The sequence below is a fragment of the Odocoileus virginianus genome, chromosome 2 (assembly GCF_023699985.2).
Source record: "Odocoileus virginianus isolate 20LAN1187 ecotype Illinois chromosome 2, Ovbor_1.2, whole genome shotgun sequence".
NCBI classification, from domain to species: Eukaryota; Metazoa; Chordata; class Mammalia; order Artiodactyla; family Cervidae; genus Odocoileus; species Odocoileus virginianus.
The window spans coordinates 15,106,260-15,123,826 of NC_069675.1; the positions used below are offsets into that span (position 1 = coordinate 15,106,260).

At 45.0% G+C, this 17,567-nt stretch overlaps 1 protein-coding gene across 6 annotated transcripts in view; it reads left to right on the forward strand.

The window, feature by feature from the left end:
• Positions 1–14,124: 14,124 nt before the first annotated feature.
• LTBP1 (latent transforming growth factor beta binding protein 1) overlaps positions 14,125–17,567 on the forward strand; it is a 434,653-nt gene continuing 431,210 nt past the window's right edge. For 3 of the 6 annotated variants that reach the window (XM_070476685.1, XM_070476691.1, XM_070476696.1), the window contains exons 1-2: positions 14,130–14,838; positions 15,881–15,951. In XM_070476685.1, coding sequence (XP_070332786.1) covers positions 14,372–14,838; positions 15,881–15,951 — 538 coding nt within the window. In that variant the 5' untranslated portion in view covers positions 14,130–14,371. Of the gene's footprint in view, positions 14,839–15,880; positions 15,952–17,567 lie in introns of all 6 variants that reach the window. The other 3 variants (XM_070476676.1, XM_070476671.1, XM_070476680.1) reach the window with 3 other exon arrangements.

The window sequence follows — 17,567 nt, forward strand, 5'->3', positions numbered from 1 at the left end:
CTAGAATCCTTATATTTAAATGAACAATGTCTCATTAATGCAGTGAAAAGTGATTTCCCCATCTTTTGTCTCAAAATGCAAGTTATTTTGAAATGGTAACTGGTTGTTTTGTAAAACCCATTCTTAAGAAATTTGACCCAAACGGTGCTGTGCTTAGTCGTTCAGTCGTGTCTGACTCTCTGCAACCCAGTGAACTGCAGCCAGCAGGCTCTTCTGTCCATGGGGATTCTCCAGGCAAGAATACTGGAGTGGGTTGCCATTTCCTACTCCAGGGGATCTTCCCGAGCCAAGGATTGAACCCGTGTCTCTGGAGTCTCCTACACTGGCAGGCAGATTCTTCACCACTGCACCACCTGGGAAGTTCTTCTCTTCCTAAAACTTAGAGGGCTTTAACTCTTTCAGCTTATAGACTATTGTTATTCCATATTTGATTTCTATTAAAAATGCTTTGCAAAACGTATCATACATAGAAGAGAATACAGCATGCACACTACATGCATTCATGAACACCTATGTGCCTACTACTTTTTGTATCTACTATTTTAAGAGACAGAATATTATCTCTATTTATGTGCTCCCCATTTTTTTAACTTCACAAATTAAATGTTATTAATGTTGATGCTTATTTAGATTTATCCGCATGATTACTACTTTCTTTGCTCACCTGGCTACCAACCTTAAATCTCAAATCTCCCTTCCGTGGTCCCTTTCCTTCTTTCTAAAGTATATGCCTTTAAGAAGTTCCTTTTTTTTTTTTCTGTTTTAAATCTTAAGAGGGTCTGTTGATAATAAATTATCTTAGCTTTTGTTTGTATAAAAATGTCTCTATTTCATCCTCATTCTTTAAATTTTGTTGGATATGCAATTATAGATAGATAATTTTTTTTTACCACTTTGAAGACATTGTCTTACAGTATTTCAGTATCTGCTAATTGTTCATGAGAAATTAGATATAAAGCAGATAAGGTGTCTTTGTGGGAGGCAAGGGGTCTTTTGAAACTATTCAGTTACTCTTGAATATTCTGCAGTTTCAAAATGATGAGTTTGAGTGTATTTTTTGGGAATATTTTATAGATCATAAATAGGATCCATGAAAATTCTTGAGTATTCTCTCACTCTCATTCTTTCTTCTCATTCGTCTGGAACTCTGACTAGATGAATGTTAGAACTTCTCACTCAGATTTCATGTCTATTAACCTCTCTTTCATATTTTCCTCCTCTGTCTCTCTGTACAAAATTCTTGGTAGTTTTGTCATATCCAAATTTCAAGTTGCTAATGATGTTTTTTAATTGTTCTAATCTGCTTGTTAGCTCATATGTTGAATCCTAAGATTTCAACTAAACCTTTTACTTCCAGAAATTAAGAATCTGCCTGGATATTAATGATAGTGTTTTATTCCTTGCTCATATGTTAAATTCTTTAAATATTGGAAGCATACTTTAAAAACTAGAGCAAAATCTGACATCTTCCTCATTTTTGTAAATAAAGGTTTATTGAAACACAGCTAAGCCTACACATATTGCTTATCTGCTTTCACTCTAGAACGGTAAAGTTGAATCTTTTTGATAGAGACTACATAGCTTGCAAAGCCTAGGATATACACTACCTGGGCCTTTACAGAAAATGTTGGCCAAGCCATGATACATAGGATGCTCTGACCTCTGAAGACCTCATGTGTCTGGTTCTGCTGCTTGATCCTTCTGCTGACTCTGTCCCCTGATGTCTTGCTCTGTGAGTGGTCTTGTGATTTTTCACTGTGAGCTCATTTTTGTTGTGGGCTTATCTGGGGAATTTTAGGGGACTTAAGAGAATATTCACTTTTTTTGTGTCAACTTTGCTAAGTGCTTGGGAAGCTAATAATCTAGGACAATTTTAAATTAGTTTCCTTGGTTTAAAATAGTTTCAGAATGGGCAAGTAGAGTGATTTGAACTCAGGCTTGAGGCCTGGGTTATAGTTGTTACCTCTGGTTGGTACATAGGGACTTTCTTTTTTTCTTCCAGCCCAGATCAAAGCCAGGACACAATTTCTTTTCCTCTCCCCCTTTGCAGGGCAAATATCTTTTAGTCCACTCTTTTACTGAACATTTGGGCCTTTGGGGACCTCATTCTAAAGTCTCCCTACTAAGACACTTGTCATGTCTCCCCCCCCACCCCCCACCATACTGACAAACGCCATTAGGGGCCCACTGCCTCAATGAGTGAGCATTTACTGGGCCCATTCTGGATTTCGGCTTCTACTTCAATTATAAACCCTGAAGGTTTAGCTTAATTTCTTGCCAAGTCAGCTACTCATTTTATCCAGAATTTTCTAAGTGTTTTCCAGAGAAAGATTTTCATGATATGGAGTCTGTCAATGCTGGAAATAAATGTCATAAAAGTTTAAATTAAAAAATGTTAGAATAATGGAAATGTGAAAGTTTTATAATGCCCCCGCAGGCTTTAAACCTACCTAGTATTTACTTAAATCTGAATTATGAGCAGTGTCTCTGGAGTCAGACAACCTGGGTTTGGAACCAGGTATTGTGTAGAGTAGAGGGAGATAGGGAGAGTGGGCAGACTCTGAAAAGGGCCAGATGGTAAGTATTTTCAGCTTTGCAGGCCGTACGCAACTACTTAGCTCTTGCCACAATTATCATGAATGCAGCCATAATTACATACTATATAATGAATGGGCATGGGTGTATTCCAATAAAACTTTATTTACAAAAACAGGCAGTGAGCTGGATTTGGTCTACAGGTTATAGTTTGCAGACCCGTGACCTTGTGCAAACTAATGAACCTCTATAAGCATAGGTTTCCTAATCTCTAAAATGAGGGTAATAATACTTATATTATACATAGATTGTTAGGAGCATTAAATTAGAAAATCCATGTAAATGCTGATATTAAAATGATGATGCTGGCAATGGTGATAGTGGTTTCAAACAAGTCCCCTGATTTTATAAGACTATCAAGTGTGTCTTCACTTCAAAACCTTCAGATACATCCAGTGCAGCAGGCAAGGACTCCTAACAGAAAGCTAACAATACTGCAGTTCACAGGGTCACAAAGAGTTGGACAAGACTTAGCGACTGAACAACAACAACAATACTTTGGCAACAACCTTAAAATCCCAGTGGTTAAAGAACTCAGATTTAAGTCTTGCTCACATTGGGATCCAGTACAATTGATAGGAAACTGTCTTCAGTGTGGTCCCTCTGAGACCCAGGCTGATGGAGCAGACACCATCTTGAGATTGCTGGTCACCATAGACAGAAGGAGCTCTGAATGCTCTTTCAACAACAATTCAGTGCTTGGTTTGCAATTCCTATGCATAACTCAAGGTCAGAATTGGTCACATCTCCCCCCCCACCCCTTCACTTGCCCAGTTGCTGGGCATGCTGTCAGCTGTCAGCTCCTCCAAGAGTGCCTGCGCTACAGAGCGGCCTCCCTTCCCAGGGCAGCCCACATCCAGTGACTGCTCCAGGGGAGGGTACCAAGGCCCAGCCACTCTGATCCACGTGGGACGATGCTAATAGCCATGTTAGCTTCAGAGATCCCTGTGGGTTCAGCTCAGCCTGCTGCTGGGCAGCTCCACTTCTCCCTCTGCCTAGTCCTCCTTCCTTCTTCTCCTTTCCACGGGGTTACACCCAAGATGGTAAGGTCTAGAAATACCCCCCAGGGAGCTCTGAGGATTACCTCACTCACTAAGGTAAGCAGAGGTAGCACACACACTCAGGAGGGTCTAAAATCTGAGCAATGATAATAGTTAATCTTCATTATAGAGTGCTGATCTGCTGCATGCTGTACAAAAATCTGTTGCTTGGATTAGCTTATGTAATCCTCCTTACACCCTATGTATTAGACCAGGGGACTGGGCCAGATGATGGCAAACTACGCCTGTGGACCACACCTGCTCATGCCCATTCCTTGCTGAACTGTCCAGGCTGCTCTCCGGCTAGAATGGCAGAGGCGAGCAGTTGTAACAGAGACAGTTATTGTTGTTCAGTTGCTAAGTCGTGTCTGACTCTTCACGATCCCATGGACTGCAGCACACCAGGCTTCCCTGTCCTTCACTATCTCCCGAAGTTTGCTCAAACTCATTTTCACTGAGTCGATGATGCCATCTGACTGTCTCATCCTCTGTCATCCCCTTCTCCTCCTGCCCTCAATTTTTCCTAGCATCAGAGTCTTTTCAAATGAGTCAGCTCTTCGCATCAGGTGGCCAAAGTATTGGAGCTTCAGCTTCAGCATCAGTCCTTCTAATGAATATTCAGGGTTGATTTCCTTTAGGATTGACTGTTTGGTCTCCTTGCAGTCCATGAGACTCTCAAGAGTCTTCTCCAGCACCATAGTTCAAAAGCATCAATTCTTTGGCACTTAGCCTTCTTTATGGTCCAGCTGTCACATGTGTACATGTCTACTGGAAAAACCATAGCTTTGACAAGACGGACCTGTATCAGCAAAGTGATGTCTCTGCTTTTTAATACTCTGTCTAGGTTTGTCATAGCTTTTCTTTCATGGAGCAAGTCTCTCTTAATTTCGTGGTTGCAGTCACTGTCTGCAGTGGTTTTAGAGAGACAGAGACTGCATGGTATACAAAGTTGAAAGTATTTACTATCCGTCCGTTTTCAAAAAAGCTTGCTAAGCCTTGTGTATATTATTCCCACTTTCATAGATAATAAAATAGAAGCTTAGAGAGGTGGATGGTTTATTAAATGATGGAATGTCATTTTTTGGTTACAGAAGCAAGTGTCTGTGGCATGTCCCCCTTCAGTGATAGCAGGTGCAGAACCCTCCTGGGCCATTTATGGACCTTTGTAGGTGCTCAGAGAATGAATATGAATAGCTCTCTCCCCTTTCCTTCCTTCCACCATCTCCCTTTATAAAATTGAGGTCTCCTCTCCTGTCTCTGCAGGCTTCCCAAGTGGCTCAGTGGTAAAGAATCCACCTGCCCAGCAGGAGACACGGGTTCGATCCCTGGGTCGGGAAAATCCCCTGGAGAAGGAACAGCAGCCCCCTCCAACGTTCTTGCCTGAAAAATTCCAGGGACAGAGGAGCCTGGCAGGCCATAGTACACAGTCACAAAGGAGTCAGACGTGACTGAGCACACACACACTAAGACCTTTCTCTACTGAGGGAGAAACACAAGCGACTCATTAGTGTTTTATATCTTTGACTCTGTAACTCCTGGAGGAAGCTCCGTTTTTCCAGAAATGACAACTGGAAGAATTAGGGCAGTAAGTGTGTAGAGGCTGAGGAAACACTTCATGATTACTAAGAAATTACTCTTATGCTGAACCGTAAAGTGATTAAAGGAAGAAAGAAAAGCGACCTTCACATATCTAAGGCTGAGATTATCTATTTCCAACTGCCTCCAGCTGAGAAGCAGTTCCCAAGGTGGCACTGAGTAGCTCAAATACATCCCCTCATAAAAGTGGTTGTTCAAGGGGGATTCCGGGGTCTAGTTCCTTAATTCCAAGTGGCTGCTTCCTAGATTCATCAAGAACATAGGCTGAGGCACCCGAGTTTACTTCCAAATTTAGAAGCAAAACATATATATATATATATATATATATATATATATATACTACATATAAAATAGATATCTAATGAGTACTTACTATGGGCTTCTAACCTACTATATACCTATAGCATAGGGACTTCTACTTAGTGCTCTGTGATGACCTAAATGGGAAGGACATCAAAAAAAGAGGGGATTTATGTATATACGTATAGCTGATTCATTTTGCTGTACATCAGAAAATAACATTGTAAAGCAACTATGCACCAATAAAAATTAAAAAAAAAAAAAAAAGGAACTGAGTCCAGGTTCTTTGATGCCAAAGTTTGTGCTTTTAACCATACATTCTCTTCCTTCTTGGCAAGCAAATATCCAGGATTATGTACTTATATCCTATAGATGCTGTTCTAAGTGCTCATAGATTTTCTGCCAATTATTTTCTAGCAATCAGCTGCAAGAGGACTGTAGGAAGAGATTCCATCTATTTATCTGCTTATCCCATGTCTTCTAAAGAAAACGTACCCAGTTTTCAGAGAGAATCCTGATATTAGATCCCTTAGCAAAAATGTCTAAAATCCATTCCCCATTATTACTTAATTAGAAAACAACTGGGGGAATTCCCTGGTGGTTCAGTGGTTAGGGCTTTGTGCTTTCACTGCCGAGGGGCAGGGTTTGATTTCTGGTCAGGGAACTAAGATCCTGCAAGTTGCATGGCATGACCAACACACACACACACACACACACACACACACACACACACACAATTGGCTCTCAAAAATGGTTACTGAATGAATAAATGAGTCAATGAATCAGTCTCCAGACCCTTGGCAAATTAAGGATCTTGAGAAAGGTTTTTTTTCTTAGGATGAAAAAAAAAGATAGTTGGAGATTTCTTACTGGGGACTGTTGACAGCATTTAGGTGTAGTCAGTCACTCAACAAACACTGTGCCTTCACTTACATTGAACATTTGCTATGATGTGCACGGTGTGCTATGATGTGCTGTGTTAGGCGCTGGGACTACGACACACCAGGTGTGTACCCTGTGCACAGGCCTCCAGGGACGGTGGAGGCCCGGAAGTCAGCGCTGGTGCAGGTAGCTTCAGGGGGTGGGGAAGAAAAGCTTCAGAGGGGTCGGCCAGCTACTTGTGTGTTGGGAAGAAAACATGGGGGAAAATAGGAAGCCAGAAGGTGTTCTTCTAAGTGAACTGCAAGTCTAACAAGCAGGTTGTGGATTGAAAAGGGTTAAGTGGAAAGTTCTGGGGCGGCGGGCAGATGTAACCTGATCCCTCTCAGCAGTAGCTTGGGCTTTAAAACCGGGAAACCTGGAGGAGTCGCAGACACTGGGCTGGTTTTACTGGTCTCCCCTCGCTGTGCGGAAAGCCAGGCCTCTACGTGCACAGCTGGTTTCCTTGGTGGTGTGAGTCACCTCTGTTTTGTTGCTCCGTTCATCCATATTATGTAGATTTTTACTAGCTGCCTTCTCAGAGTATGTCTTGGCCTCCCATAACAGAGTAAGTTGAGAGGGCAACAAAACAGAGAGGTTATAAAAGCCTTGACTGTTTTAATGGTATTACTGGGAATGTAACAGTTTTCAAACAGAAGTTAGACAAAATGCTTTCTATAGAACGTTTCAAGCCATCAATTCGGAGGTAGAAAACTTTTTTTCCTACTGTGGCTTGATTCAACTTAATTTAGGTTTGGGGGAAAATTTGGGCAAACCCTATTGCTCAGCAGAACCCAGCCTTTAACAAGCTAAAGAAAAGTCACTTTGTCACTGGTCATTGTAACCAAACCTCAACTGTTATTAACCAGAACTTGCCTTAGTTCTGGTTTATCTTAATAAGACCCAGAAGAATAAAAGGCTTTGGCTTTAAAATGTGCTCCATGTCTCCCCCAAAGCACTTGTTCTGTGCTTAATGCCTGAGATGGATGATAAATGCTCTAAGAGGAAGTGAGAATAAACTAAAGTTCTGTTGTTTAGTTGCTAAGTCATGTCCGAATCTTTGTGACCCCATGGCGCTTTAGGATGGTTCAACAACCTTCGTGGAAGTAAAGGATCTTGACTTCTATTTTGAAGGAGGAGAGGATTAGCTGAAGAGATGACAGGCTGTCAGGAGAATGATGTGAGGGGTGGTTAGAGGCTGGAATGTGGATATTCTTTCTTTGCAGACTAGTGGCTAGCCACCTTTTTTTTTTTTCTTTCAAAGAGAAAGAAGAAAAATGGGTAGATAAATGTAGTTGGACCAGAGGTTCATTGGGGCAGTAACCCAAGATGAGATCAAAAGAAGGAAAAGGAGGCAATCTTTAAAGGGTCCTGGGTCTTAGAAGATCAGACAGACTGGCTAGGAATTGATATGTAGAAATGGTACAATAACTTCCCTTGTTTTCTTCTTTTTTTCTTGGCTGCTTTATTCACTGTATGATATTTTAATCAATTGTTGTGGGGCAGAGAGAATATTTTGAAAAAAACATAATTAGGATCAAGTATTAAACTCACACGGGGCTTCCCAGGTAGCACTAGTGGTAAAGAACCCACTTGCCAGTGCAGGAGACGTAAGAGACGCAGATTTGATCCCTGGATCAGGCAGACCCCCTGGAGAAGGGCATGGCAACTCACTCCAGTATTCTTGCCTGGAGAATCCCATGGACAGAGGAGACTGGCAGGCTGCAGTACATAGGGTCACAAAGAGTCGGACACAACTTAAGCAACTTAGAACATACACACGCACATTAAACTCAGGCAGCATCATGCACTTATGCCATTGGGTGAAAATCCTAATGTAGACAAGAGAACGACTAGTGTTCTGAAATTTACATAAAAAAGCAATTACAGCAACTCTACAACCTGGGAAGCACAGAAACTGACACGAAACAGGAGGTTCCTCTTAAAATTGGATCATGATTTCTAATGAAGCTGCATTTGAGGGGAGAGAGTGTTACTCTGCTCGCCTACCTGGCACTAAACCAAACTTGCAGGTGTCTGGGCATCTTTGAAGTTAGATTTAAGCAGGGAATTTAAGTAAAATTCCATGGATTAATGGAAGGCCAAGGTGTTTATAATTGAGATATCAAAGCGAAGTGTAATTTCTTGGGGGCTATGTTGTGATCAAAAGGCAAGTGTTTCATAGAGTTGAGGTGCATGCCAGTTCAGTGTACATCGAATTATTTTTCAAGACGCAAACTCTTTGAGAGTAAGAACACATTTCCTGTGTGCCCTCTTGAACGCTGACCAGCTGATTGACCCAATGAAGTTTGGAAATGAATGAAAAGTATAAATAAAATTGTATTGATAACTACTTAATTATTACATGTTTTCATATTTAATGTCCAAAAATTTGAATAAATGGGTATGAAAAACCTCAATGAGAGTAAATTAAGGAACAGATTTTGGTTCCCTGTAGACAGAGAGGCATTTCATTGCCTTGGGCAGCTGCCATTGTGTGATACTTAACCCTTGATTATACTCAAGGTAAGTAAGAAAGGACCGAAATAATCAGAAAGGGAAATTTAGTGTACCCAAAATTTCCTTTTGGTGAATTTCCCTTTTGTGGATTGGCTCTTCAAAAGTTGTAGAGTAGTAACTGATACCCTTTACCCTTTTCCTTGTCTGGGTCTCATTTCCCGCAGTCCTTTATTCAATACTCACCATACATGTAATTATACCTCATTAGACTCTGTGTGAATGGGGTGTATCCGGCTACGGCTGCACACCCAGGGTCAGCACAAAGACACTCGCTGGCCCAGGGGCAACTTTGGGTTGCAGTCCAACCAGGCTTTATTTAAACTTCTCCACCTGAAATGGAAGTTTGTTTTGATTTTGCTGGAAGAGTTATGTAGGCTATCTGAGGGCTGTAGGGTTTAGGGCCCTAAATGTTTGTTGAATGACAACTAAGGATGCTTAGATTTCAAACCTGAAGCATTAAAGGGAGGGAAAGCCTAGGGTAAACTTTGGTTCCACTTGCTGCTCAGTCCCAGGAGCACCTCATTCTTCTCTGCAAATGGGCTCCATCTCCATCTTGCTGACACATCTCAGGAGAAACATGGATACCTTCACTGGATGTGTCTCTGCTTTAATTCCTCGTTGGAAAAGCTGTGTGATTTTTCATGGATGCTGAGTTAAATGTGGAGGAAGTCCCACATTTCTGATCTCCTTCACCTCTGCTTTTTTTTGATGCACTGGTTGGAAGAACAAGAGTAAATGAAGCATCTCCTTGCAGGTGTCTGGAGCTGAAGCTGTGGCCTTTGGCCTCCTGCTTGTGTGAGAGAACATGAGACGTCCTGTGCCTCCAGCTTTGCATGTGGTGTGTGGCAGCCTGCCAGCCTCCATTCTAGCACCTTCTAAGGTCACAGGTTTAAATCTCGCCCAAACCTAGACAAGCTGATGTTCAGGTCAGAACCGGCCGAGGTTCAGAAATGGCAGGATCCTGGTGAGCAACCCGAGAAGATTAGCTCATAGATGCTGGGAATAATCCTTCTCACCCTATAGTTCCTTTTTCCTTTCCCCCTGCTCCTGCCTCTTTGCCCCCACTTCTCATTCATTGATTTCTCCTTCATTTTGCACTTCTCCAATCTGCCCTTCTTTCCACCCATCTCTTCTTTTCCCTCCTTCCATTGCATCTCCTCTCTTTTTGTTTTCACACTTCCTCTCTTGTTTTCCCTTTCTTTTCCATTCCTCAATCTCTTTCTTGCTTTCACTCTCCTTTTCTCTTTCTTTTACCTACAACTCACCGAATTCTTGTTCATCTCTTCCCCTTCTCCCTTCTCTTTCTAAGAATTTCTTGATGAAATTAGAAGAGAACTAAAAGAGGTTCTATGAAATCCTTGGCTGGAAGAAAATATGAGTGGAAGAAGTTCTGATTATAGGCAGCCACTAAGTTGATTTGTAGCTGATCTTAAATATAGGAAAAGATTTTCAATTACAAAACTCATAAAACGTAAGAATGAGGGAAACTGGCTGCATTTTTTTAATTTGACTAATGGTTTCAAAGTGCTTTAAAAGTTTAGCATTTGCCAGCCTTCTTTTCTTCCCCTAATCCTCAAACCCATGAGTTTTTATGCGAAACATAATCCTCTTTCCTGATTCATTTACACTTAGCTCATCTGAGTATTGTTTTGTAAAAACCATCTGAAGTCCAGAAAGTTTTATGAGATCTTTAAAGACTTGTTTTTTGAACCAGGAAGTTGTATACTGCCAATATAAATGAACCTTGAAACCTAGGGGGCTTGGCATTAAACAGGGTCTAGACTTGGCAAAGGCTGGTCCCCAAGCCTGACAGAAACTGGGCTTTCACTTTCAGAGTAACAGTGAGTTCAGTGTTTTAGATGAGTGACCATCTCATACGATAGTACATAGGGTGCACAACACATTTTTCAAGGATTATCTTGCTAGTTATGTAGACAGCAAGAGACTGATGTGGAAAAACTGTGACTTTGCTAGAGTTTCTTGACTAGACTGCTTGCTTCTGTGTGTATGCTCAGTGGTGGCCGACTCTTTGTGACCCCATGGACTGTAGCCCACTAGGCTCCTCTGTCCATGGGATTTCCCAGGTAAGAATACTAGAGTTGCCATTTCCTACTCCAAGGGATCTTCCTGACTCAGGGATCGAATCCACATCTCTTGTGTCTCCTGCATTGGCAGGCAGATTCTTTATCACTGCGCCACCATATCACCACATTAATGGTTGTATATAAATAAACACACATGTATACAAATGTATATGGATCATTTATTGATGTGATTAACATTAACATTAGAGATTATGTTATGAGATTATTAGAGATAATTAGAGATTATTAGAGATCCTGTGGTTATGTTTCAGAGAAGGTCTAATTGTGAATGTATCCAAATATGTCACAAGGCAGGTTGTAATCAGACTGAAGACTGGGGTGAAATACCTCTGTGGATCAAGAGAAAGGAAGACTGCTTTTTAAACATGTTTCTGCAGAATCACAGAGCATGGTTAGCGCCACTGCTCTCCTCACACGTGGGGACCTTGGGCGGACCCCCAGGCCCGTAGCTGAAACGGCTTGCTCAGTCCGTGCGGGAAGCGCAACAGCCAGGCCGCTCCAGCCCAGCCCTCTGGCTCCACGTCCAGGCTCTGCCCTCTGCAGGCGGCTGCCTCTCATCGACCGAAATGGGCTTCGATGTGTGCTGTCCATCTGGGTCCTGGAGTGACTCACAACAGCTCACCCACCACCACAGACTAAAGTCTGGTCCTTTGGTGATGCTATCCATCATTATTTCCTGAGCTTTCACCTGTCTGACAGGCATTCTTTGCAGTCTAGACTCTTCAGAATGGAGCTGGTGCTTCTAGACACCCCCTCCCTCATCCATTTCAACTGCTGCCTACCTGAGAGGTTATAGAGATTATAAAATCTCTATAAACTGGTTTGAATTGCAGGTAGAAAATGTTTTCCGTACACGTTGCAGATTCTCTGTGAGATGACAACGAATTACAGGTTGTACTGTGACACTGGTGGTGGTTTAATCGCTAATTGTGTCTGATTCTTGCAACCCCGTGGACTGTAGCCTGCCAGGCTCCTCTGTCCATGGGATTCTCTAGGCAAGAATACTGGAGAAGGTTGCCATTTCCTCCTCCAGGGAATCTTCCTGACCCAGGAATCAAACCTGGGTCTCCTGCATTGTAGGCAGACTCTTTATCATCTGAGCCACCAGGGAAACCCACTGTTGTATTGGCCTCTCATAAATCAAATCCTGCCTTGTGAGGGTTCTGTGAGTGTTTCAAACTGTGGCTTCATTGAGTTATTTATCTTTTTCAAAAGCTTTTGTTTATTTACATTTTTTTCTCTCGAATAGCATAGGAAGCTTTACCAGAATAGAAAAGCTGTGCCTCTGATATGTTGTCTCTGCAAAGGGTCAGCCTCTCTGCCTGCCTACAGAGTAGCACTTGGGAGATATTTATTAGCTCGTGCTGTGTCCTTTCTCCAGGATCCCAGGCTGGGAGACACTTTCTTCACCCATCCTCCTTCCTCAATCTTCTCAGCTGGTTCTCTTTGGCCTGACTCAGAGACTGACCTCGAGTGACCTCAGTCAGCTTGTCCACAGGGACCCCGGATGTTCTTAGAGCCACAGACTCTTAGGGCTGGAAGGAAGTTTGAATCCAACTTCTCTCTGTTGTAGAGGAGCAAGCTGAGGAGCAGAGAGGAGAGGTGAGCTGCCGGTGTTTAGGCTACTTAGTGGTGGTTAGGACTGAACTGAGGTCTCTCTCTCCAGCCAGATGCTGTTGTTTCTGCGACTGTGGCTCTCAGAGGGTGTTCTCACATAAAACTGGGGCTCAGGCAGATGGACTGAAGCTCTCTCCTGCCAAATCAAATATCGGAGGTCTTTCCCCAATCTACAGAAAAAATAGATTAAGGGATTAAGTTTCAACCTTCTTTTCCCTTAATTCTTTTTAAACTATTGTCACCTGCTATCAACTGTCCACTAGCCAATGCAGGTTTTTTAATTGCATTCATGTAATTAAAGCATGAATTCTGCTGGAGACACTGTTTTAAATTCAAATGCTAGAAGTAAATATGTTGTTATTTCATGATTTCTCCCCAAAAGCACCCTGACCCCAGATCCTCTGTACCCTGGGACATTCTGCATCTCCCTTAATGTGATTTTGGTTTATCTCCAGAATGATCCTTTCGTTTTCAATAGGGGCCCAGGGAACTGATCTGACTTTTTCTTTTTTCATTTCTTTTTAAAAAAATTTATTTTAATTGGAGGCTAATTACAATATTGTAGTGGTTTTTGCCATACATTGATATGAATCAGCCATGGGTGTACACGTGTTCCCCATCCTGAACCCCCCTCCCACCTCCCTCCCCATCCCATTCATCTGACTTTAAAAAGATGCTAATAACGGCTTGGCATTATTATGGATTCTAAGCCGAGTACTCCCATCATAAAGGCCTTTTCACTGAGGGTAGGGCTGCCTCCCAGATTGATTCCTGTTGCAGTTTTCCCAGTCTATACGGGCGCCCCCTGGTGCCCACCCTGGTGCATGCCAAGCGAGGAGTAGGGTACCAGAAGACGCAGACCCGCGAAGTTTACAAACCTAAGGTGAACCATCTAAGCACTTTCCAATGGACATTCAGCACTCCCCGAGCTGTCCTTTCGGAGGCCCGATCTGGTATTTTAATCCAATACCCGCAGCAAGTACCCGAGTAAACCAGATAAGAAAATGACTGGCGATGCCGTGCATACAGTATGAAACGAGTTTTTTGGGGCTTCTAGAAGGAAAGGACCGGTCAGTGACTTTGCCGTGTCCTTTGTCCTTTCCACGGGAGACGGAATCCTCTGCCTTTGCCGACCCACAGGAACAATCTCTGTGGATGTGGAGGGTGGCGGCGCATTTTCGGGCTCATCTCACGCTTTCCCCAATTAGGATTTACTGCCTGACGTCACGTCTGCCAGATTGGCTGTTCAGATCTGACACTCGGTTCCACCGCGAGAGAAACTTTTTAAAGACTTTGCAGCCGGGGCTGCCGCTGAGCGTGCCGCGCGCTCACACCGCCCTCGCCCACTCTCGCCGGGTCCCAGGCGGGCACCCCCTGCGCCGGCGGCTGGGCGAGCCGCCCCTCACCTTGCGCGGCCCGCGCCCCGCGCCCCGCGCCCCTCCCCTCCCGACCCCGCGCTCCCCACCCCCACCCCGCCCCCTCCTCCCCGGCGCTTTCGGCTGGGGTCTGGGGCTGCTCAGCCGCCCGCGGAACTTCCTCTCCTGCAACCGAGTTTTCCTCCTCCCCGCCTTTCCCGGGCTCCCGGCCGGCCTCCGGGGGATCCTGAGCGCGCGTGAGCGGCCGCCCCGAGCAGGCGGCACGGCCGGGGGCGGGGGCCGGGGGCGCCGGCTGGGGCCCGCGATGGCGGGGGCCTGGCTCAGGTGGGGGCTCCTGCTGTGGGCAGGGCTGCTGGCCTCATCGGCGCACGGCCGGGTGCGCAGGATCACGTACGTGGTGCGCCCGGGCCCCGGCCTGGCGGCGGGCGCCTTGCCCCTGGGCGGGCCCCCGCGCCCGCGGACCTTCAACGTCGCGCTCAACGCCAGGTACAGCCGCAGCTCGGCCGGCGCCGGGGCCCCCTCGGAGCGGACTCGGCGCACCAGCCCGCCCGGCGGCGCGGCCCTGCAGGGGCTCCGGCCGCCTCCGCCACCGCCGGAGCCGGCGCGTCCCGGGGGCCCCGGAGGGCCGCTCCACCCCAAGCCCGGCGGTCACCCGGCGGCCGCCCCGTTCGCCAAACACGGCAGGCAAGCGATGCGCTCCAAGGTGCCGCAGGAGACCCAGAGCGGCGGGGGCTCGAGGCTGCAGGTTCACCAGAAGCAGCAGCTGCAGGGGTAAGCCCACACGCCCCCTCCCTCCTTCCTCGCGCGCGCTGCCCGCGCGGGGACACGCGGGGTCCGGCCCCTCGGAGCCCCGCGGTGACCGCGGGTATAGTCCGCCGTGGGTCTGCTGTCTCCTCCCCGCCCGCCTCTGCCTTCCTTCCCGGGAGTGCGGCGGGAAGAGCGGCGTGCGGGGAAGCCGGGGAACTCGGAGCATAAAAACTCCGATCACATTGTTTCTGAGCTGCGGGTAAACACAAAAGGCATTTCTGCCTGGGGCGTAACCTACTGTGCGCGAAGCAAACTACTCCTAGAAGATGGGCGTAAACATGAAGTCACTACAGCTTAATCCCTCATCATCAATTAAACTTCCCTTTGCAACTCAGTTTAATTTTTTTTTTTTTTTTAAGTTAGTGGGGGGAAAAAAAAAGTTTGGAGGAGGGCTGCCTATAAAGATCCAGCCTCTGTTCTGTAACCTAGAATTTTCAGCATCCTAGTAATTGTGGGCTTGGCTTCCCTACACCTGTGGGGTCTGCTTTCCCGGGACGGGGATGTCTTAGCATTGACAGGCATTTCAGTTCAATAGTTTCTGTTATTGAGCTTTCCTAAACATCCTCCCTGCCCCCCTCCCCATTAATCATAGGTTGAGGGTGTGGAAGGAAACTTGTTTTGCTTATTTTTTTTTTCCTTCGGGGTGGTTCCAGGCGTTGTGATCTCACCTCTGTTTGGACGCCTCTCTCTGAAACTCAGATTCAATTTAAAATGTGGGCACAGACGACATACAAAATACATTTGGCTTTACTTTGTAAGAAAACTGCTAATTTGGACCTTGTTCTGTCTAGTTCCAGGTTGTGCAGGTTTTGATTCTGCGGTACTGCTCTGATCTCCTCCTACCTGGGCAGCTTTGGGTTGGGCTTCCTGGGTACCTGTTAGGACTTTCTGGAAGCTAGAGGAAGGTGGAAGCTGGAGGCTGGGCTTGCAGCAGTCCCCTGGAGGCTTGGATTCTCTGGAAGAGAGTGTTGCTGCTGCTGGACTCAGGGGTCTTGCTTTGTTTCAGGGTCAATGTCTGTGGTGGGCAGTGCTGTCATGGCTGGAGTAAGGCCCCCGGCTCCCAGAGGTGCACCAAACGTAAGTGTCCATGTGCCCAGCTCCCCTGCAGTCCACTTGCGGGTGGGGATCACATAGGGGGCATCTGAAGAGGCTAATGCTGCCCTGAGGAAGTTGATACCTGCAGTGCAATCCACCCGGTTATCTGGAGCCTCATCACCACCCAGGAAGGGCTGGGCCAAAGTAATGATAGTATCAATACCAGCAATGGTTCATTGGATACAACTGTGCCTTGCATCCAAGATTCCCCTGCACTCAACCTCTATTACACCCATGGGGGTCTAGGAAGAAAATTCTCATTGGAGGTGTGCCGTATTGGCAGAACCAGTACAATTCACTTAAACGTGGCTATCGACAAATGAAAAACATACTTTAAGTTGATGGCAGGAGGGGAATGGTAAGTAGGAGGCCCTGCTCTGGAATCAGTAGCGTTAAAGCTTTCTGAAAATGGCCATCAGAATCTGCCATCCTCGAGGTCCGTTCCTAGGAGGTAACCACTCTACCGTTCTTCAGAACTGACAGGTGGGTTTCCTGCAGGGCTTCTCAAACTAATACACATGCTTGGCAGTGTTTGGAAATGTATTAATGATGCATATAGATTTGAGAACATCAGAAAATATTTCCCCTCTGTGTTGTGAAAGTTTCAATATATAGTTCGAGAATCCTCTTGACAAGTTGATTCTGTCTGGTGCTAATTTGAAATAAAGAAATCTTATTTCCATTCAGAAAAAGTTAAGCATTCTTGTATGTTCTCTGCACAGAGCTTGAACCATAAACATGTGGATTAGAATCGTCCAAAATTTTAGTTGCTTACTAGTATTCAGTGTAATAAATCAAATTTAGCAATTTGTCTTGTATATGGTTTGGATTTCAAAATACTGGTGAATAAATTAAAAAATTTTTTTCTTTTACAGTTATTCTGGTGAACTTGCTTGTTGAAAGGTGCCTTCAGTCCCTGAAAGAAACAGGATTTTGGCATAGTGACTTTAGTTTTGTAAAGAGCGATGTCCAGACGGGTTATGGTTTGGCTGTGATCAAGGAGTAGTGGCAGACATGAAGTCACTAATCAGCCTCCTCATTATGGAACTCAAACCGCTAGATCAGAAATACTCAGGGTTGGAGGCATTTTAGATTAACTCATAATCCTTCACTTCTTCTTATATTACACTTGACAATAGTGCACCAGTATTTTCCTGAGTTTACAATTGCTTGGGTCAAATTACACATCCTCTCCTCCCTCCAGTAACTCCGGCTCAAAACCTGATATGATATGGTTTGCCTGTTACATGGAGACAGCCCATCCATGACAGCACTGCTGCCGTGTAAAGTGGGGGTATTGCTGGTAAAGACTGAAAATAGCATTCTTTTATAGTTCATGGGTGAGTGCTCCTTGATGCCTGTTAGAGAGAATACGTTAAGACTTTCAAAGACGTTTCCTTGGCAAGCTATTCAACTGAGTGCCCTCTCTGAAAAGATAATAGTAATACCCCATTCTTAGGTTGTCCAGGGATTTGGTGATCCAAAGATGCTCTGGAATACCCTTGTATTGAGGAATCACTTTATGCTTCCTGCTTCTCCAGGTGAGGGTGCAAGGGCATGAGTGTGCCTAGGTTTCGCCAGAGTTGCCCTCTGGTGGC